This window comes from Phacochoerus africanus, chromosome 15 (assembly GCF_016906955.1).
Source record: "Phacochoerus africanus isolate WHEZ1 chromosome 15, ROS_Pafr_v1, whole genome shotgun sequence".
Classification (NCBI taxonomy): domain Eukaryota; kingdom Metazoa; phylum Chordata; class Mammalia; order Artiodactyla; family Suidae; genus Phacochoerus; species Phacochoerus africanus.
The window spans coordinates 10,510,446-10,533,986 of record NC_062558.1 but is presented as its reverse complement, the minus strand read 5'-3'; the positions used below and the strand labels follow the sequence as shown (position 1 = coordinate 10,533,986).

Genomic DNA, 23,541 nt, shown 5'->3' with positions numbered 1-23,541 from the left:
TAACTTCAGCATGACCATTATTATGTAGACCTTAGAGCTGTTTCTTCCTGGGTATCCAGTGTCTTTTTCCACCTCATGTTTCCTCTATTGCAACAGGGAGGAAGGTCACTCCCACGTCTTAGAAGAGGAACAGGAGGCATGATGAAGTCCCTGGGTTCAGATCCCTGGGGCTGCAGGGCAAGGACGTGATCCAGCATTTTGCCCTTCTGACCCTCTGGCACATGCCCCACTTTCAGCACCTTCCAGAAGGACTCAGGAAATGTGCCTGCAGCAAGAACAGCTGCCACTGTAGCTGTGGGTTGGCATCTGTGGCATATGGACCCCATTTGGAGTGATGGAGATTTTTAGGGAAAAAATAGTTGTGGCACCTTAACACACACTCCACGATGCATGACAGCAACGGGATGATAGACAGTCTTCCCTTTTTACATTATTCAGTCTCCACCGGCTCGCCACAGATGTGCCTCCTCGATTTTTCTTTGTCCTCAAATCACCCATTCAAGTTCAGATGCTATGAAGAAAGCATCATGTTACTAATGAAACATTTATAGCAAGAAAGGCCCCTACTTGTGCATTTTCAAAACCTGACCAGGCATAACCAAAGGGAATTCATAATTCCAAGTTTAACTTATTTGGTTCTACGAGTTTTTTCTAATTGTTAAACCTATATTAAATTTTACCTATGATGTTATATTAAAGTGTATTACATGTTATATTTTATACCTGTGTTCAGTTGGTTTTAAATGTTTGAGTGATTCCTGATTGGATTTTTTAATCAAAGAAATGAAGCAACTCACTATTGTTTAGTAGATTTAATTAAATTGTGAAGGATTGCCATGTTTTGGAATAAGTGTATTAACAGTCTTCACTTTGGATATCATTAGGTCATAAAATTACACTGCAATTATATTTATACAGGACAGCGTGGCTTGGCTGGCGCTGAGAAACACCCAGACATGCCGTTGTGTGGCATGGAGTGACATCTTCTTGTGCTAGAAGCTGAATACATAAGCTCCTTGGCTGTCATGGGATGATTTGAAACACATAAACAGGTATCTGGCCACATCTCCTGATGTCATTCTGCATGTGGGAAAGATCTTCCTGTCCACAACTAGGGCTCCATTGATCTGCATGCCTGGTGAGCATAGGGTGGGAAAGCCAGCTTGCAGGAAAGTCCCCAAGAGAACAACAACAAAAAAATCACTATTAGCAAAGAAGAGGTCTGACTCAAATACAGTGTGGGGCAGAATCCCTGGTTTACCCTCACTTCTGTCCCTAACCAGGTACAGGTGCTTCCTGGGAAGGAGAAAGCTGTGTGGTAAAACTGGCTATTGTTTCCCCAAGAGCCCAAGCCACGCTGCTGGGAGACTTCCCTCCAGGAGTTCTGGGTGCCTGAGTGGAGGCGTCTCCCCACCTGCTAGAGCGGTGAGGTGCCAGAGCCCCAGAGCACTCTGAAAGCAGCTGCTTCTCACTTTTCCAGTGGGGCAGTCCCACCACGTGGCTTCAGGAGGGAACCGGCTGTGGAGACACAGGCGGGGGCTGGGGTGCTCTCCTGAGATACTAACTGCTCACCTTGGGCCAGGTGTGGAGACCTAACAGAAAGAGCCAAGTTCTGGCCACTGGGCAGTAAGGGTTATTGTTCCAGAAGCCTCTGATGCTGCTGTTGGAATGACCTGACCCAGCACCCATTCCCTGGTGGGTTATCAGTTGAGAAGCACATCCAGGATCTTCTCAATCCTACGGCAGTCTCTATTGGCCCCACAAACTGACCCGGTACCCACAGTTAGAGCGAGTCAATATCTGGGACAATGGCGCGGGCACTGTTGGAGGACTGGTGTAGAATCATGAGTGTAGATGATCAGAAGTCACTGATGGTTATGGGGATACCGGTGGACTGTGATGAGGCTGAGATTCAGGAGGTCCTCCAGGAGACTTTAAAGTCGCTGGGCAGGTACAGACTGCTGGGCAAAATATTCCGGAAGCAGGAGAACGCCAACGCTGTGCTGTTAGAGTTTCTGGAGGATACCGATGTCTCCACGATCCCCAATGAGATTCAAGGAAAAGGGGGTATTTGGAAAGTGATCTTTAAGACCCCTAACCAGGACACTGAATTTCTTGAGAGACTGAACCTCTTTCTAGAAAAAGAGGGCCAGACGGTCTCAGGAATGTTCCGAGCGTTGGGGCATGAGGGATTGTCTCCAGCGGCAGTGCCCTGTGTCTCACCGGAAGTATTGGCCCATTTGTTGGGACAGGCAATAGCGCACGCCCCCCAGCCTCTGCTCCCGATGAGGTACCGGAAACTGAGAGTGTTTTCCGGGAGCGCGGTGCCAGCCCCAGAGGAAGAGCCCTTTGAAATCTGGTTGGAACAGGCCACCGAGATAGTCAAAGAGTGGCCGGTTGCAGAGGCAGAAAAGAAAAGGTGGTTGATGGAAAGCCTCCGTGGCCCTGCCCTGGACCTCATGCACATCGTACAGGCAGACAACCCGTCCATAAGTGTGGAGGAGTGTCTGGAGGCTTTTAAGCAAGTGTTTGGAAGCCTGGAGAGCCGCAGGACCTCCCAGGTGAAATACCTGAAGACCTATCAGGAGGAAGGAGAGAAAGTCTCGGCCTACGTGTTACGCTTAGAAACTCTGCTGCGGAGAGCGGTGGAGAAGCGGGCCATCCCGAGGAATATCGCCGATCAGGTCCGCTTGGAGCAAGTCATGGCCGGGGCGAGCCTCAGCGAAATCCTCTGGTGTAGGCTGAGGGAGCTGAAAGATCAGGGGCCGCCTCCCAGCTTCCTGGAGTTAATGAAGGTGATCCGCGAGGAAGAAGAGGAAGAGGCCGCCTTCGAAAACGAGAATATTGAAGAGCCGGATGAAGGGGATGGCTATGGCCACTGGGATCATGAGGCGGATGAGTAAAGCCCATCCCAGAGGGGGACCCACAGCCGGCAGGGTAGGGCCTCTGCCTTACCAGGCTTAAGACCTTTTCGGATATTTTTTTTCCTTTAATGTATGCATTTGAAATTACAGCATTTGAGCCAGATCTTGATTCTTCCTTCCTTCCTTCCTTGATTCTTCTTTCTAAGAAAACATAATCTGAGTGTTTCTTGGCCCCTACATAGATTTTAACAGACTGGCATTTACCAACAGGCTCTTCTTTGTTTTCAGGTTGACTCATTTTGTGCAGATGTGGGAAGAAAAGTTCTCTTGCAATATCTGAGCACATATCCAAACTTACTTTAACTTTCCATAGATTAAGGAAGCCATAGCACCTCATGGGTATTTAAATCAGACCTGTGCTTGTTCTATGATGTGAAGTGTGTTTCAGGTATAAATGAGCATCACTCAGTTAAATGCTAGGCAAGGTTCCAACACAACTGATACATAGCATCATAGCAGCTTTGTATATACGATAAACAAGTGGCTTAACTTTTCTAAACATCCGTTTCTGCATCAGAAAGAAATGGGAAGATAATAGAATAGGGTTATTGGTAGGATCAAATGGCATCACGCCTTTTAAGCACTTAGCATGAAGTCTAGAACATAGAAAGCCCTCAATGCACTGAGACTCTTTTTATTTATTTTCACAGTGTTTGTTGTCTGGTAAGTGCATGCTCTCTTCCTTGTTCTAACAGTCCTGCACTAACAAGTAAATATATAATCTGTCAGTCAAATTGTGACAACTTTGCATTAGAAACCATTTTAGCACTTGTGGTAAGTTGTCTATTACGTTTCTGATAAAATTGCCAGCAATTGTTGACTATTATTAGTGATGATAACAAATAAATTCTTTCTGATCATGGATAATTTTAACTGAAGAACATCCTGGGGATGTTAGAAAAGCATTTTTTAAGAAAGAAGATACCCTATGTGATCATTTATCTTTCTAAGTTATATTTTTCAATACTGTTCAGTCAAGATGATAAAACTCATCCAATACACCCTGATTTTATGCATTTTTTTGTATTCATGAACATGGCCTCATTGTTCTCACGAATTGACACTATACAAAGTAAAATGTTATAAATGTGAAGTTGTAAAATAAATACCTGCTGATAATATTCTGAGTTTTTTCTGCTTCATGTATTGTGGTTCTGTATAAACCATTGCCTAAATAGGACATTTCATTACTAAAAAAATTTTTTGAGAGGTAAAATTAGAAAATCAAGCTAAAGCCCAAAGGTCTTAAACTCTTTGAGAGAGAACAAAACCTGAGAGCAAAATGCTGGAATCAGGAGTACTTGGGCTTTGTCTCCAAGGATGAGTGAGAGCTCAGCCCATCCTTCATTGATTTCTCCTTTAAAATATAAGAAATGACAGATGGAGGCCAGTTTCCTCAGAGACCTCCCACTCCTTTGCCTAGACAAGTAACTGTACAGAGGCATTCACCAGCCTTTATTCTGCCAAGAGTCAAATGACCTAAAGGTGAAATACTACATTTCTTGGTTGAAGTCATTTTTCACTATATGGATGTATAGGGGGGAAAAAACTTCTCTTGCCTTTGGCCCTCTTGAAATAGCTTCTCTTCCTCTTTCCTAGGGTGCAATGGGGGAACATTCCTCAAGAGCTGTCCATAGTAGACTGACCCACTCCAAGGGTCTGGATCACTTGAGCAAAACCTGCTGGGAGATTGGTCTCACTTTGTACTAAATGTGTTTCCAGTCCTGACCCTTGGAGACTGAGGCTTCCAGGATCACATAGTCCACTGCTGAAGTTACCTCTGCACCAGGGTCCACCTGCCTCTTCAGGTCTTAAGTATCCCCTACCTCTCCACCTGTACCAGCCAGTCCTGGCAAGCCTCTCATGCTGTTGTCCATCCTAAACACAAGACTGTCTGCATTTACTCTCATGTCCTCACTACACTGTGCTTCCTCCCCAATCCTCATCCCTAAGGCCCTCCTATGTGCCTACTGGATGGTCTGAGAGGTCCTAAACAAACTAGCCTATGTCATCGGAGTCCTCGCAGAATTCTCTCTCACCACGTTCCTTGAACTCTGGTCCTCCTGGTCGTCTGCTGCCATCAAATTATTTGAGTGGAAGCTGCTCAGTCTCCCCGACCTCAGGAGTGATTGGAGAGTGGTAATGTCACTTCTTTCATTCGCCATCGTCACTTCCCCCCTTGCAAACACATTTGCTCCCTCCTGGCACGTGCTCACCCACTCTGCTCCACCACCCGCTATGGACCAGTCCTAACAAACCTGGACAGAGCACTAGCAATGAGCCAGTGTGGCAGGGAAGGGGGGGGGGGGCATTTACAACTGAATCTGGGAGTTCCCATCATGGCACAACGGAAACGAATCCTACTAGGAACCATGAGGTTGTGGATTTGATCCCTGGCCTTGCCCAGTAGGTTAAGGATCCAGCGTTGCCGTGAGCTGTGGTATAGGTCGCAGACGAGGCTCGGATCTGGCATTACTGTGGCTGTGGTGTAGGCTGGCGGCTACAGCTCCAATTTGACCCCTAGCCTGGGAACCTCCATATGCTTCGGGTGAGGCCCTGAAAAGACTAATAATAATAATAATAACAATAGTAATAATAAACTGAATCTGCCTGGATATTATCTAAGGAACAAAAAAAAAAAAAAAAAACAAGAAAAAGATCATGACGACAAGCCATGCCCAAAGGGAGACCTACAGACAAGACCAGGGGAGCCAGGAGGATTGGAAGGTAGAGTTTTGAAAGAGTGGAGCCTGAGATGAAACACACCCGTAAGAGGATGTGAGACAGGTGTTGTCAAAGTGATGCGGGCTTTGGTTTTTGTTGACCAGCAGGGTAAACTCTAGAGAGTCTAAAGGCCCAGGATGAGGGCAGGCATCTCTCCTATCCCCATCTGACTGAGTGAGCCAGGAACTCCTTGAGTTCGCCAGGGAAGACATAGCCCTCATCCAGAAGCTCTCTTTGGATAGAAGATGCTGTCCTTAGATGGGTTTCTCAGAAGCTAGCCTTCCCACTCTAGCAGACCCTGGAATTGTCCCTGGTCCGGACCTGCTTTATGCAACTCTCTGCCATGCCCAAGTGGTCCTTGATATCCCAAGTGGACATTTTCTTAAAAACCAGATAACTCCAAAAGTGCCTGCCAAAATCAATTCTATCACACACACACACACACCAAAAAAAAAAAAAATAGTGGTGCAGGATTTCAGTCTCTCTTTCAGACCACCAGCTGGAGCTGCCCAGTAATTGTCTGGGCTGCTTGAAATAGCAGCTGAGATGCTCCCAGTCTGCCCCACCCCCACCAACCCTTGGAGGGAAAAGTTCCCAAAGGGAGCAGTCACTCAGACTGTGCAGTGGTGCTCAGGCTGGGAGCCCCTGCAGCAGGAAGTCCCCAGGGAAGACAAAGGAAGCTCGCCTCCAGCCCATCTTGTCCCAGACCTGCCCCTGCTCTGTACAGCCTAAAGGCAGCCCACTGAGGGCCTTTCCTGGCTTCTTGGCCCAACAGCTTGGCCAACAAACTCAATTACCAGAATGAAGCTTTCTTGAAATAAGCAACTGTTGCAAAAAGGAAACCTAATATTTTTTCCAGCTTTATTGGGGTATAACTGACAAATAAAAATTGTATATATTTAAGGAGTACAGTGTGATATTTCGATCTAAGTATACATTGTGAAATGATCTCCACGGTCAAGCTAATTAATACATCCGTCACCTCACATGGTTGATATTGCGTGTGTGGGAAGAACACTTAAGATCTACTCTCTTTGAAAATGTCAAGTGCACAATGTAGTATTATTAATTATAGTCATAAGGCCATATATTAGATGCCCTGAATACGTTCATCCTGCCTAAGGGGAAGTTTGTATCCTTGACCAACATGTCCCCATCGCCCACCCCACCCCACTCCCAGGCCCTGGTCACTACCATTCTCTCTGCTTCTATGAATTTGGCTTTTTAAGATTCTCTCTCTCTCTCTCTTTTTTTTTTTTTGGTTTTTTGAGGGCTGCACCTGTGGCATGTGGAAGTTTCCAGGCTAGGGGTCAAATCAGAGCTGTGGCTGCTGGCCACAGCCACAGCCACAGCCACAGCAATGCAGGATCTGAGTCACATCTGCAGCCTACATCACAGCTCACAGCAACACTAGATCCTTAACCCACTGAGTAATGCCAGGGATTGAACCTGCATCCTCATGGATACTAATCAGATTCATTTCTGCTGAGCCACAACAGGAACTCCTTTTTAAGATTCTTCCTGTAAGTGGAAACCATACAGCTTGTTTTTCTGCATCTGGCTTATTTCATTTAGCATCACGTGCTCAAGGTGCATCAGTGTTGTCACAAATGGCAGGGTTTCCTTCCACAAGAGCAAATTTTTGTGTTGTAAATGAACATATGTAGGGCAGTGAAACCAGGTTAGTGGAGAAGAGACGCTGAGTTCTGCCAACTGGCTATCATATCGCATTCCCTGGTCATAGCCCATACAAGGGTGTCAACCTCAGATGATGCTTCCTAAACCTGCAGACCCTGCTATTCTGAGTAGTGCCGAGTGAACCTTTTAAAGTTTCTAAATGGAAAGCTTCTATCTAGGCCTCAGGCAACAGTAATGTCTAATAACACTAGGTGTGTGGTCTTGTTGGAAAAAACATCTACCAGCCAATCCGAAATTTCCAGTGCTGTTTCCAATTTCGTTGTGATTTAAGGGTCTAAAACTAAGGTAGTAGTCCCTCGGACCCTCAAGCCCCATCACTGGCCTGGATTTACGGCCTACAAAGGGCAATATGGGGTAGGACCCAAACTGCAGAGGTTCCCTGGGCCATATTCAGGGCCTTGAATGGGCTTTTGTTGGTGGCTAAGGGGGCACCTTGGCAGAACCATGGAGCCACAGCCCATATTCCTCCTGGGGACTACTAGATTTTATCAGTAGCTGAACTATGTGGGAGCTAGCAGTTCCTTAACCGGCGTCTGGCTGACAGTTCTTTGATGCTTCAGAGCACTCATGGCCTGGATCTGAAATGTATTCCACATGTAACCAGAATGGTTTTGGCTTAGGAATCCATCAAAGTTGCACCACAAGGGGTAAAGGCTGGGCCCATGGACCTCCTCTGTTACCAGGTGGACTGTGGGGTTTGCCAGGAGTGGGCATGTTAACCTGAACTGAACAGTCTGATTATGAAGTAGTCCGAGTCCTCAGGGCACAGAGATGGGCACTGTACATATTGACGAATCGGGAGAGAGGCCAAGGGGGGCCATTCGTGCGTCCTACCCCCACTCCAACTTCTGAAACTTGCTACCTGTGTTAGCAACAGAGGATAGAGCCATGGAGATTAAAACCTAGAAATAGGAGTTCCTGATGTGGCACAGTGGGTTAAGATCCCCTCAGGTCGCTGCAGAGGTATGGGTTTGATCCCCGGCCTGACACAGCGAGTTAAAGGATCTGACATTGCCACAATGGCAGTGTAGGTCACAGCTGTACCTTGGATTCAATTCCTGGCTCAGGAACTTCCATGTGCCACTGGTACGGCCATAAAAATAAATAAATAAATCCTAGAAATAGACAAGGAGTGAAACAAAACGTAAGCGAGGGAACAGACAACCCCAGACAGAATAAGTACAAAGAAAATCACCAGCAGGCATATCGTAGTCAAATTGCTGCTACCAAAAATAAACTGCTATAAACCAAGAAAATCTCGAAAGTGGCTGGAGGAAAATGGCATACATTATAGAGAGAAGTATCATAGGAAATATAGCCTTCCCTCTGTATCCTAGGGACATTTTTCCATGGCCAATCCATGGATGCTCAGGTCCGTCTATGCATAGAATTTGCATATAACCTATGCACATTCTTCCATGTACTTTATTTTTATTTTTTTATTGAAGTAGGGTTGATTCATAATGGTGTGTTAACTTCTGCTGAACAGCAGAGTCAGTAAAATTTCAGTTCTATTTTTATATATGTATATATATAATATATACACATACATTCTATTTACATAACATATACACACATACATCCTTTTTCACATTCTTTTCCATTGTGGTTTATCACAGGACATTGAACATAGTTCCCTCTGCTATACAATGAAACCTTGTTTATCCATCTTATATGTAATCATTTGCCTCTGCCAACCCCAAACCCACTGTCCATCCCTCCACTCTCATATACTTTCTCTCTAGGTTACCTATAATACCTAATATGATGTAAATGCTATGTAAATAGTTTTGCTTTGGGGAACTAAAAGGATTTTTTTCATCTATTTCCAATCTGCCTTTGACTGAATCCACAGATACAGAACACCAGATGTGCAGGACTAACTGCACTGCTGACTTCTCATAGGAAAATACAGAGGCCAAAAGGGCAAAAACATCTACAAACCACTGGATAATAAACCTGGTTCACCAAGATTTAGTACAAATTTGCCCTTAAAATCATCTGAACCTAGAAATATTTGGAGGAGGCGGGCAGAGTGGTGGGGCTGGACTACTGATTGGATTTATTTAGTGGTTATTGCACTATTGGGGTTTTCTGTCTTCTTCTGAAGTCAATTTTAGTAGCTCAGGATTTTCTTTTTTCCATTTTATCCAAGTTTTTTAAATGTACAGGCATACATTTGTCAGTGTTCTATTCAGATGTTTTAAATTATTAATGCTTCTGTGGTGATGGCTCCTTATTCATTTCTATTTTTTATTATCAGTGCTTTTTCTCTTTCTTTCTGGGTTAATATTCCCAGAAGTTTAGCCATTCCATTGGTGTTTTTGAAAGAGTCAGCTTTTGGATTTTCATTCATTTTTTCCATCATTATTTTAGTAATTTCTGTTCTCATTTTTATTATTTCTTTCCTTTCATGATGTTTAGAATTAATATTTCATTTCATTTCCAATTTCTTGAATATTGTTCCTTCTTTTCTATGTTTCATGATTTTTCATTTTTCTTTTTTCTTTTTCTTTTTTTTTTTTTTTTTTTGCTTTTCAGGGTCACCCCTGCAGTATACAGAGGTTCCCAGGCTAGGGGTCGAATCGGAGCTACAGCTGCCGGCCTACACATAGCCGCAGCAACGAGCAACGCCAGATCCAAGCTGCATCTGCGACCTACACCACAGCTCACAGCAATGCCAGATCCTTAACGCACTGACTGAGGTCAGGGATCAAACCTGCAACCTCATGGTTTCTAGTCGGATTCGTTTCCATTGTGCCATTAAGGGAACTCCAAGTTTCATGATTTTTTTTTTTTTAAATGTGTTTGAGGAGTTCCCATCATGGCGCAGTGGTAAACGAATCCAACTAGGAACCATGAGATTGCAGGTTTGATCCCTGGCCTCAGTCAGTGGGTTAAGGATCTGGCATTGCTGTGAGCTGTGGTGTAGGTCACAGACAAGGCTGGGATCTGACATTGCTGTGGCTGTGGCGTAGGCTGGCAGCTACAGCTCTGATTAGACCCCTAGCCTGGGAACCTCCATATGCTGCGTGTGCAGCCCAAAAAAGACAAAAAGACCCCCCCCCCAAAAAAAAAAAAGTGGAGTTCCCGTTGTAGCTCAGTGGTTAACAAATCTGACTAGGAACCATGAGGTTGCAGGTTCAATGCCTGCCCTGAGCTATGGTGTAGGTTGCAGACGTGGCTCAGATCCCACGTTGCTGTGGCTCTGGTGTAGAGCGGTGGCTACAGCTCTGATTAGATCCTTAGCCTGGGAACCTCCATATGCCGCGGGAGTGGCCCTAGAAAAGGCAAAAAGAGAAAAAAAAAAAGTGTTCGAGCATAGAAATTTATACCTAAGTACCATTTTAACTGTATCCCTTAACTTTGTGATATCATACTTTAAATATTTTCACTATGATTTTTCATAAGCCATAAACTTATTTTTTAGGGGCCAAATTAAAGATATAGTGATTTATAATAAATACATATTTTGGTATTTCAACCACAATTCCTAGCTCACAACTCCCCAAACTCTTATAATTTCCTGAGAAATAAGAGCAATGGGAGTATCTTTTGTTATAGTGTTTGGCCTTTTGTCCTCAGGTATCTTTGGGGTCCCAGGCTTGACCCTGGGACCCCAAACTCCATGAGGACAAGAAGCCCATTTTCACCAGCCCATAAGCCCATAAATGGATTTATGTTAATGAGGTGACTTTTGGAAATCCCCTAAAGATGGAGGCACTTGTTGCGAGGGGACCAACCACGAACAGAGAGTAGGACCTTTCAGTCCCACCTCCTGACTTCTGGGGAGGAGAGTAGGGTCAGAGATTGAATCAATCACTAATGGTCAATGATTTACTCAATCATGCCTTTATAATAAGGCCTCCATAAGACAACAAAAAAAAACAGGGTAGAGAGCTCCATGTTGGTAAACCAGAACACTTCTATGTGCCACCAGGCTTGACCCTGGGACCCCAAACTCCATGAGGACAGACTCTCCTTTGTTCAGAACCTTGTCCCTCAGAGTTCCCGTTGTGGCTCAGCGGAAACGAATCTGACTAGTATCCATGAGGATGCAGGTTCGTTCAATCCCTGGCATTGCTCCATGGGTTAAAGGGTCCGGTGTTGCCATGAGCTGCAGTGTCGGTCACAGATGCAGCTCCAATCTGGCATTGCTGTGGTTGAGGTGTAGGCCAGTAGCTACAGCTTCTGATTCGACCTGTACCCTGGGAACCTCCATATGCTGCGGGGGCGGCCCTGAAAAGACAAACAAAAACAAAAACAAAAACACCTTTGTCCCATGTATCTCTTCATCTGGTTGCTAATTTCATATTAAACCGATTATCTAGTGAGTAAGCAGGTTTCCTGCTTTCTGTGAGCTGCTCTAGCAAATTGATAGAACCCAAAAGAGTGGGAACTTCTGACTTATAGCCAGCTGTCCAGCAATACAGTTAACAACCTGTAATGTAACCTATAAGCATTGAAAGCTATACATTTCCTTTATGAAATGCTTTACCTGCATTTCACAAATTTTGGCATATTTTTTATTGTTAGTCACTTCAAGGTATTTCCTAATTTCTCTTTTGATCACTTCTCTGATTCATGAATTATTTAGTAATATGTTGTACAATTTCCAATATGTGAGTTTTCAATCATCTTTTCATTACTGATTTCTAATTCTTTTGTGGTGAGGGAATATACCCTGTATGATTTCAAAGTTAGAAACTTGTCTTGTGAGCTAACATATGATCTATCTTGGTGAATGTTTAATGTGCACATGAGAATAATGTGGACTCTACTGTGGTAGTTTGTAAGGTTTAGTTAAGTCAAACTGGTTGAAAAAGTTGTATTTTTTCATTTCCTTGCTCATTTTCTGCCTACTTGTTTTGTGAATTACTGAGACAAGGGTGTTATAATATGCAATTATAATTGTGGATTTGTCTGCTTCTCTCTTGGTTCTTCCAGGTTTTGCTTCTTTTTTTTTTCCTTTGTTGCATATGGATATCCAACTGTTCCAGCACCATTTGTTGAAAATACTATCATTTCTCTACTGAATGGTTTTTGAATTTTTGTCAAAAATCAATTGACCATATATATGTGGGTGTCTGTTTCTGAACTCTGTTCTATCCTGTTCATTTATTTGTCTATCTTGGCACCAATACTGACTGTCTTCTTTACCATAACAATATAATTGTATTGACATCAGATAGTATAAGACCTCCAGATTTGTTCTTCTTTCTCGGAATTTTTCTGTTTGTGGTCTTTTGCATTTCAATGTGAATTTTAGAACAAACTTTTCAATCTCTACCAAAAAAGCCTTCTGGAGTTTTGTTTGGATTGCCTTTAATCTATGGATCAATTTGAGGATAAGTGACATCTTGGCAATTGTCAATTTTCTGATCCATGAACATGGTATATGTCTTCATTTATTAGGTCATGTTAAATTTTTATAGCAGAATTTTGTAGGCTTGAGTATTAGGGTATTACATATATTTTGTCAAATGACTTTGTAAGTATGTAATTTTTAATACTATTTTAAGTCATTTTGTCTTTGAATTTGTTGCTAATATATGGAAATGCAATTAATTTTTATATATTGATATGTGTCCTGTCACCTTGCTAAACTCACCTACCAGTGCTAGTAACTTTTTTGATGTCATGGATTTTTTTTACATAAATGATTATGTCATCTGAGATTAAAGACAATTTTACTTCTTCCTTGCCAATTTAGATCTCATTTCTTTCTTTTTCCTGCCTTATGGCCCTGGCTAGAACCAACAGGACCATAGTGAAGAGAAGTGGTGAGAACAAACATTGTTGTCTTGTTCCTGATCTTAAGGGGAAAACATTCAGTCTTTTACCATTAAGTTTGATGTTGACTGTAGCGAGGTTTTCTGTACATACCTGTAGTGGGTAGAATTTCTAAATGGCTCTCCCCAAACCCTCCCCCAAATCTCTTGCGAGACTGAATATACAAACTGGCAATGGCCAGACCATACATATAAAAATAGAACTCTGCCCTATAACTTCCACAGCAACCAGCCCCAGAGTCAGCACTTGGTCAGTAACTGCTAGATTCCCTCATTTTTGTCCCCACTGCCAATGTAGAAATGAAAAGAGAAAGCCAAATATACTACCCTTAGCAATCACATAGCATGTTCTACTTCTAATTAGCCCAGCTATGCCAAAAGCCTGCAATAAGAGCATATGTTAAGCTTCCCTTTTTCCACTCCCCAGTCTGATTCTGATTCTAAATGCAAGTGATAGTGTCTTGCCTTTGTTCTTATTTCAGTGGTCTTCACTTATTTCCATGCTCTGGAGAACCTGCAAGTATGTGCTCCCCTTCCTGTGGCTATGTTATATTTTATGGCACAGTTGACCTTTAGAGGGAAATTACCAGGGTGGGCCTTATCTAATCACATAAGCCCTTAAAATTAGAGAAACTTATGGGCCAAAAACCTTAACAGACACCTCAGTAAAGACAATATACAGATGAAAAGCAAGCATATGAAAAGATGTTCCACATCATACATTAATTAGGGCAATGCAAGTTAAAAAAAAAATAAGATACCACTACACACTTATAGAAATGTCTAAAATCCAGAACACTAACACCACCAAATGTTCACAAGGATGTGGTGTAACAGGAAGTCTCATTCATTGCTGGTGCAACTTAAAACGATACAGCCACTTTGGAAAACACTTTGCAGTTTCCTACAAAACTAAACATGCTCTTGCCCTACCATCTAGCAGTCATGCTTCTTAGTATTTACCAAAGGAGTTGAAAACTTATACCCATACCAAAACCTGAACATGCATGTTTATAGTAGTTTTATCCATAACTGACAAAACTTGAAAACTTCCAAGTTGTCCTGCAGTAGGTCAATGGCAGTAACAACAGTACATCCGAACAATGGAATATTATTCAGCACACAAAAAAGAAATGAGCTATCAAACTATGAGAAGTCATGGAGAAAGTTCAAATGCAAGTCACTAAGTGAAAGAACCCAATCTGAAGACTACTTACTGTATGATTCCAACTCTATGACATTCTGGGGAAGGCAAAACGGTGCAGCAGCCACAGCAATGCCAGAGCTGAGCTGCATCTGCAACTTATTTTGCATCTTTCAGCAATGCTGGATCCTTAACCCACTGAGCAAGGCCAGGGATTGAACCGGCATCCTCAAGGACATTATGTCAGGTTCTTAACCCACTGAGCCACAACAGGAACTCCTTGACTATTTTTTCAAACTGCTGACCCCACTCTCTTTGGGGGACTCCTACTACACATATGTTAGACCACATTACCTTGTCCCCGAGGCTCTTTTTTTTTTTTTTTTCTCCAGACTTTTTTTTCTCTGTGCTTCAACTTAGGGAGTTTCTATTACTACATCTCCAAGTTCATTGATTTTTCTTTTTTCTTCTGTGGTGTCTAATCTATAGTTGAGCCCATTTGGGTGAATTTTTCACTGTAAACATTTTGTTTTATTTTTCAGCTCTAGATGTTCTGTTGGATTTCTTTTAATACCTTAAATTTTTCTCATTAGCTTCAGATTTTCCCTTAAATTTTTGAGCAAGTTTATGATGGCTCTTTCAAAGTCCTTTTCTATTAATTCCATCATCTCTGTCATGTCTGTGTCTGTTTACATTTTTCTCCTTAACGGGCTTCATTTTTCTGCTTCAGCGAATGTCTAGCAATTTATTTTAATTGATGCTGAATCTGATGGCTTTGTGATATGTCAGATTGCCTGGGCTGAACTCTAGTCCCTGAAATTCCCTTTAAAGGATGTTTCCAGTTAGGGTAAGGTACAAGGGCTATGCTGTCATGGGAATTAGCGCATGGAAGGGAAACAGCAGCTATTTTGTAAGAAACACACATAACTTCTCCCAGAGTTTCAATCAAATACAGATCTAGGTGCCATTTTGAAGGAATTTTGCAGATGTTATCAAGTTCATAATCAGTTGTCCTCATGTTAATAAAATGGAGAATATTCTAAGTGGGCTTGACTTAATCATTTGGAAGCCTCAAAAAAAGGGCTTATGCCTCTCCTGAGCTCACATATCCCAAACAATGGCTCTGAAATTCTCTTCATTTTCACTCCTGTGCCTCTAGCCTGCTGTGCTGTTCCCTGACTGCCTACCCTATGGACTTAGCCAGCTCCCGTAATTGGGCAAGCCAGTTCTTCTAATAAACTTATTATATCTATCTATCTAGATATAGATATAGACAGATACATATCTACCTAGACATCCTGATCACACTATCTATATGTATATAGATATGTGTCTATCTATATCTATATGTATATCTATAGAAATAGATATTTTTCTGGTTGAACCTTGACGACTTAACTTTCACAGTACCTTGATCATCAAGAATGTTAGGTTATTGAGTGTCTAGATTTTGTTCTCTTCATTTAAAGTGTGTAGAAGTTAGATCTGGCAGACAGTGATTTGTGAAACAGCCTGCATCTTTTGAGCCTTGTTTTTAAGTTTTTCTGGGGGAAGTCGAATGGGCTAATTTAGCCCTACTACTAATGCATAACCCTTCTGGAGTATTTACTGAGTGATCCAGATGTTCAGAAGAGTTTCTGACCTTTGGCTAGTCATAACCCAAACATTCCCAAGACCTATGTGAGCTCTGGGAAGTGTTCTACTGGAGGAATTACAGTTTTCTTTGTCTGGTGATATGTAATTGTTTTCTTTTCTTTTTTTCCTTTTTAGGGCCACACCCACGGCATATGGAGTTCCCAAGCTAGGTGTCAAATTGGAGCTGCAACTGCTGGCCTATGCCACAGCCACAGCAACACCAGATCTGAGCTGTGTCTGGGACCTACACCCACTGATCAGGGCCAGGGATCGAACCTGCATCCTCATGGATACCAGTCAGGTTCGTAACCAACTGAGCCACAATGGGAACTCCTGTAATTGTTTCCTATGCAGGCATAACTAAGTATTCAGCCAAAGACTCAAGGGTACCCCAGTGTTGACTTCTGGAGTGCTTTCTCTACATAGCTCCCCCCTCTCTGATACTCCGGCAAATTCCAGTGACATTGGCCTCCCCTCAGTTCAATGAGACCAGTGGTTCTGTCCTGGGTACATCTTCCTTGTGCCATCATTAGGGACGTGCCTTCAGGCAGAAAGCCAGGGCAAACTTAGAGCTCACCTCATTTGTTTCCTTTCTATCGGGAATCACAATCCTGCACTGCCCATTCTCTAATGTCTGAAAGCATTTTTAAGTATATTTTGTCTAAGGGATTGGTGTTTATAGCAGGAAGGCAAGTTGGCTACTAGATAATCCATCATGGACAAAAGTGGAACTTCGCCTCCTTGTTTGGAAGATAGAAGAGACAATTAGGAGTTCCCATCACGGCTGAGTGGTTGACAAGTCCGACCAGGAACCGTGAGGTTGGGGGTTCAATCCCTGGCCCCGTTCAGTGGGTTAAGGATCTGGTGTTGCCCTGAGCTGTGGTGTAGGTCGCAGATGTGGCTGGGATCTGACATTGCTGTGGCTGTGGCGTAGGCCGGCGGCTACAGCTCCAATTAGACCCCTAGCCTGGGAACCTCCATATGCCGTGGGTGAGGCCCTAGAAAAGACAAAAAAAAAAAAAAAACCACGGACATTCAGATATTCATTGTTGGTGGGAAAGAACCATTTGAGAGGCAGAAGTTAAAGACAGAAAAGAGGGAGTAACTGATGGTGAAGGACACTGGAGAGCAGGGCTCTGTGCACAAATGGCCTTGGGGAGGAGGACTGAAAAGAGTGAGGAGCTCTACAAAGACAGCAGCTGTTTGGATTGATGTGCAGTCAGAATGTTAAGGCTGGAATTGTCTTAAGGACTGTCTGTCTCGTCTAAAGCTCTATCGTAGAAAATTTTTTTAAAATAAAAAAAATTAAAGGAGTTCCTGTCATGGCTCAGTGGAAACAAATCTGACTAGGAACCATGAGGTTGCGGGTTTGATCCCTGGCCTCGCTCAATGGTTTGAGGATCTGGCGTTGCCATGATCTGTGGTGTAGGTTGCAGACGAGGCTCGGATCCTGAGTTGCTGTGGCTCTGGCATAGGCCTGCGGCTATAGCTCTGACTCAACCCCAAGCCTGGGAACTTCCATATGCCATGAGTGTGGCCCTAAGAAGCAAAAAAATTAAAAATTTTAAAATTTAAAAAAATAAAGCGCCATTGTATAAATGAGGAAACTTCAGCTGCAGGGTTTATGACTTGCCCAAGGTCACATTTTCTCTGCGTGGCAAAAGCAGACATAGCACCTTGGTTTCTTGTTTCTCCAGGCTTCCTTCCTAACTTGCAGTCCTATTTCAGGATGCTTTGGAGATTCCTTCTCCTCCATCCACATCTTCCAGACTCCAAATTCTTATTGCTCTTATTTGTGCACCAAGCCAGAAGAAGGGATGGCTTGAAGATGTGAGCAACTTCACATTGGACAAATAAGAGAGAGAAGGGAAGAAACTTCTCAGGGAACAACAAGAGCAGAGTTACAAAGATGCGATCTTCTGGGAGCAGAGAAGAAAGCAAGCTGGCTAGAGCAAAGGGGCTTGTCTATGAAGGCTGGAAATTAGAGTATCAGATTATTGAGAGCTTTGAATGCCGGGGGGAGGAAATAAGAGTTATTTCTGCCTTCATTTAATCATTAATTAATTTTTTAAATGTACTGAATGCTAATTATGTGCGGTCTCTTTGCTTGGGATTCAATCGGGAGCCACTGAGAATTTTAATGAGGGGAGTGAAAAGATGAAAGAGGCAAATGCCAGAAAGCACATGGAATAATATCAGGTCCTTGGAAACATAATAAGTAACTTCACACTTGATTGCTGACCCTAAAAGACTATGCTTACCGGAAGATATAGGTGTTGTCTTTGTTCTCCTGACGTGGGTGCACCTACAGCTGGCTGAGTATCCAGTCTACTGAAAGGCAGAGTGGGAAGCCCTCTGAATTTGGATTTGGGAGACCTAGATTTGGTCCTGGTTCTGCTTTTGTGTCACTTCATGTCTCTAAACCTTTGTCTTCTCCCTTACACACACACACACACACACACACACACACACACAAAAGGACATAAGACCAACAATTTCTCTTTTGATTTAAATCCCAAAGCTTCCTTCTCTTGGCCAGAATAAAATACATTAACTTATTCAGAGACCCTTATGAACTGCCTTCACGCCAAGCAGAATCCCAGGGGCCAGGATACAAATGGAAAAAGACAGCATCCCCGCCTCAAAGCAATGCATCACGGATCTCATATATGTTAAATACGGTAAATATCAGTGGATAGAGCAGCAAGGACACACCCACTTTCACAGCCCAGCCTCCTCACCTATCTTGGCCTCCTTTGCTGTAAAGATTGCAGGGCTGGGCTCCCCCGCCAATCACTTCACAGAACTCTGTATCCAGGGAGAGGAGAGACCTTCGGAGGCATTAAGGCAGCAGTCATCACAGGTCACCTGGGGAGGGCAGCGAGCTTGCAGGAGCTCTTGTGGATTCCACCCATTGCTGAAGGGAATGTAAAGCCGAATGATTTCAGACTGACTTTCCTGAGTCCCAGTCTGACCAGTGGAACCTCTACAGCCCAGAGGGAGGTCATGTCAGTGTGGTCAACAAAATACACAGACTAGGGGCTGGAAGGCCAAAGTCAAGGTGTTAGCAGGATTGGTTTCTCCCGAGGTCTCACTCCTTGACCTACAGACAACCACCTTCACACTGCATCCTCGTGTGGCCTTTCCTCTGTGCTGGCGTGCATCTCTGGTGTCTCTCTCGCGTCCAAATCTTCTCTTCTTATAAGGGCATCAGTCAGCTTGGATAAGAGCCCATCCCGATTGTCTCATTTTAACTTAACCACCTCTTTATAGGCCCTGTCTCCAAAAATATAGTCACATCCTGAAGTCCTGGAGGGTAAGACTGCAACATAGGAACTGAGGGTGTGGGGGGGGGCAGTGAGGGACACAAGTCAACCCATAACAAGTATCTCGCTGCTTAGCATGTGTCGGGGGACAAGGATGAGGAGCAGGGACAGAGGCAGCTCTTCTCTGAGGAGAAAGCACTGCCCAGGTGCCAAGGAACCAAAGAAGCAAAAAAAAAAAAAAAAGGAAGCCAGCCGCTTCCGGGGCAGGCACTGTTGCACAGAATGTGCGAACATGGCCCTTTTCCAAAATTAGAGAGCTCTGCGCACTGTGTGCCTCGAAATAGCGCCTGTTGATGCTGCTGTCAGCTTTTTGCAGACCTCATCCCTGGCGTCTTTTAACCCTTTGGTGAGCACCAGCCTGGCCCTGGAGAGAGGCATGGAAGTCTGCCCTCCCGGGCTGCCAGAGCTCTCTTGCCAGCCTGCGGGCTCCGCTGGTCTGGATGTTCCCTCTCTGTCTTGTCTGATCTCATTTTCAATGCTGGCCATTACTCCCAAGAAGAGAAAGGCGGGGGTCTGGCGCACCGAACAAGAAATTATTTCAAAGAAAGCCTGTTGCTATGGGAACCGATCGTCAAATGCTTTTCTGCGCGGGAGGTGTCAAGAGTGGGGCCACAGCTTTTCCTAAGCAATGCCTGCTTTTCTTTTTGGTTTGTGACAAGAACAATGAATGATGGGCGAGGGGGATGGGCAGGAAAGCACTTGTCTCTCAGAAATTCACCCTGACAGTGAGCCAGGGGTTTAAGGTATGTCCTGCTCTAACAGAGCCTTCAAGTGGCAGTGCTTGAAGGGATGGGGCAGGGACCAGACCAGAGATGGGTGAGGAAGCAGTGAGAAGCCAGTTTAGATGGATCAGGAAGGAGTCCAAGGCTCTGTCAAGGATGCTGAGGAAGTCAGACACGGTCTAGCTTTGCAGAGTCTCAGTCTCATTGGGGAAGTGGAATCTAGACACCCAGAATAGGAGAAATGACAGAAGCCAATGCATGACCTTGACATGCACTGCCTCAGTAAACATAACCCCCATCTACATGGGCAATGCTAGCGAGAGGGGCTGCAGACTGAGAATTGTCTGGCTATGCATGACCCACGTCCTTGAAGGGCTGTTTCCCTTTGCTTGGGATGGAGGCTCCAGCCCAGCCACTAGACACGTTGTAAGCTGACAAATGCCATTAGGTCCACCTCCACTTTGGAGTCAAAGTCACTTTCTTCCTGGGGCTTCTGGGACAGTGACTGAGCATGACGAGGCATGAGTGCCTGGCTGCTCCCACCCATCACTGCTCAGGAAGCATTTGCTTGGAATTCCCATCAGGCTGGCAGGTTCAGTCTGACTGCCCCCTCCTGCTTCCTGCCTTTTCCTCTCTCAGGTCTTAACACCTAATAAACCTTTCCTATCTTAATGCATCTCAGTGTCTGCTCTTCTCGGGACCCCAGCAGAGCTAAACTTTCACCAGGTGACTATTGGAATTCACCCAAATCAGAACATCTTGGCTGTAAATGCAGATTTAGAAAGCACAAATGCAGATATGTTTATCCTTTGGGGCATAAGAACTCCTCTGAATCGGAAAAAAAAGGCTCTAGAGGAGTTCCTGTTGTGGAACAGGTTACAAACCTGACTAGCATCCATGAGGATGCAGGTTCCACCCCTGGCCTTGTTCAGTGGGTTAAGGATCCAGCATTGCTATGAGCAGTGGTATAGGTCGCAGATGAGGCTCGAATCCCGCATTGCTGTGGCTGTGGTGTAGGCCAGCAGCTGCAGCTCCGATTGGACCCCTAGCCTGGGAACCTCCATATGCTGCAGGTGTGGCTCTAAAAAGACAAAGAAAAAAAAAAACCTCTAGATAGTTTCCAGGGGGTGGCAAAGGCAATGCCCAGTGTCCAGAATGGACATGCTGCCTGGGTGCCTGAGCCCAGTGGCAGGACACGCTGGGTCCTTCTAACTCTGTCGTAATTTGCTTCTGGAAGCATGGCCTTGGCCTGGTTCTCAGTCCTTCCTGGAGAGCCCATGACCTACCCAAATCCCTTCCTCAGTTCCCTGACTTCTTGAATTACCCAGAGACCACGTCTGTTGCTCATCACTAAGAAGGCGCTCTAATTCGGGAGCCAAGGGACATTGGGATTACAGGAAGGGACTTGCCTCTCAAGGGTGGAGGAGACTCTGAATCTGAAAAGCCACTGGAGCCGAGGCAAGTCCCAAAGAGAAATGCTAATGTGCAACATCATTCATCACACTCCAAGCTGATAAGTATAAGGAAGTCTAATAATTCAGACATTCAGAACCAATCCCTGCTGAGCTTCTTCAAGGACGGATGCATGTGAACGACCAGATATCTGCCTGCAGTTCTCTTCCCCACCACCCCAAGCCCCCTGAGCCAGAACCCCCACGCACCTTTCCCTCTGGCTGCTGGGCGCATGCTTGCTTCAGCTCGAGCCCCCAGTGAACAAGGAAAAGTAAAGCTATGTGATAAATTATGTGTTCCCCCGCAATCCAGATTCACATGTTGAAGTCCTAACCAGCCCAGTACCTTAGGAAATGTTCTTATTTAGAAATAGGGTTGTGGAGTTCCGATTGTGGCTCAGCGGGTTAAGAACCCGACATAGTATCCCTGAGGATGTGAGTTCAATCCCTGGCCTCACTCAGTGAGGAGGGCAGCTTTAGCTCCCATTCGACCCCTCGCCAGGAACCTTCTGTGTACCACGGATGTGGCCCTAAAAGAAAATAAAAGAAAATGCGTTTAGTAATAGAGCCATTGGAGACGTAATTACTTAGGATGAGGTAGTACTGGAATAGGGTGAACCCTTCATCCAATATGACTGGTGTCCTAAAATAAAGGGGAAATGTGGACACAGGTGTGCACACAGGGACAATGTCATGTGAAGATGAAGGCAGAGGTCAAGATGATGCATCCATGAGCCCAAATGACAAATTTTGCCAGCAAACCGCCGGAAGCTCAGAGGAGCGGTCCTCAGAGGGAACCACCCCTGCTGACACCTGGACCTCAGACTTCTAGTTGGCAGAACTTTGAGACGGTAGATGTCTGTGGCTTAAGCCACCCTGTTTGTGATACCTTATTTCGACCACGCTCACCAGCTAATTCAGGGGGAAGGGGAAAGAACGTGAGCCCCTAGTTAGGTAACAAGATTCTGGGCTTGTGACAGCAATTGCCTAGAGCCTGGCAATGACCGCTGTGGAATACCAACCAATGAGGCCACTGGATCAGTTGGGATCAGAAACATCAAGTTGCGAGGTTAATTCATCTCCTGATGATGTTTGCTCCAGCTTCCCTTCTGCATTTAGTGTGTAGTCACTCAGTTGTATTTGGAAGAAGGGAGAATATGTCAGAGGAGGCTGAGAACATCTTAAACCTTTGGGAACACTGGTCTCTTAGGCTTGAACCAGGATAGGGCCTCACTCCTCTGACAGATTAGCCATTGGCCTGAGTGTCGGTAAAGACAGCATCAACTAGTGTCTGAAAGTTGTCCCCAAACACTAAAAAGGCTGCCACTAGTAGGACGTGGGTCCAGGTGGTTGTAAAAAGAATAGGGGATACAGGGAGTTCTGTTGTGGCTTAGTGGTAACAAACCCGACTAGTATCTATGAGGATGTGGGTTCGATCCCTGGCCTCACTCAGTGGGTTAAGAATCCAGCATTGCTAAGGCTGTGGTGTAGGTAGCAGACAATGCTCAGGTCCCGAGTTGCTGTGGCTGTAGCGTAGGCCAGTGGCTACAGATCCCATTCGACCCCTAGCCTGGGAACCCCCATATGCCACGGGTGCAGCCTTAAAAAGACAAAAAGACCAAAAGAAAAAGAAAGAAAGAAAGAAAGAAAGAAAGAAAGAAAGAAAGAAAGAAAGAAAGAAAGAAAGAAAGAAAGAAAGAAAGAAAGAAAGAAAAAGAAACTCCACAAATGTTCCTGCTATGGTGCAGTGGATTAAGAATCCAACAGTGGGAGTTCCCACTGTGGTGGAACAGGATCAGTGGTGGTCTTAGGTTAAGGATCCAGCACTACCTCAGCTGAGGCTTAGGTTACAACTGCAACTCAGATCTGATCCCTGGCCCAGGAACTCCATATGCCTCAGGAAGGCCAAAAAAAAAAAAAAAAAATTGGAATCCAGCTATAGTGGTTCAGGTCTCTTCAGAGATGTGGGTTCTATTGCCAGCCAGGCACAGTGAGTTAAAGAATCCCATGTTGCTGAACTTGCAGGATAGGTCACAGCTGTGGCTCAGAGCCAATCCCTGGCCCAGGAACTTCTATATGCTATGGTTGCAGCCATTAAAAAAAAAAAAAAAATGCTCCCATCATC

At 44.5% G+C, this 23,541-nt stretch overlaps 1 protein-coding gene across 1 annotated transcript; it reads left to right on the top strand.

Moving 5' to 3' along the window:
• The first annotated feature begins 1,034 nt into the window (after positions 1-1,034).
• Positions 1,035-3,020, top strand: PNMA2 (PNMA family member 2). The gene has a single exon (XM_047761092.1). It carries the CDS (start codon positions 1,809-1,811, stop codon positions 2,901-2,903), a length of 1,095 nt encoding a protein of 364 aa, XP_047617048.1. The 5' UTR covers positions 1,035-1,808; the 3' UTR covers positions 2,904-3,020.
• The last annotated feature ends 20,521 nt before the right edge of the window (positions 3,021-23,541 follow it).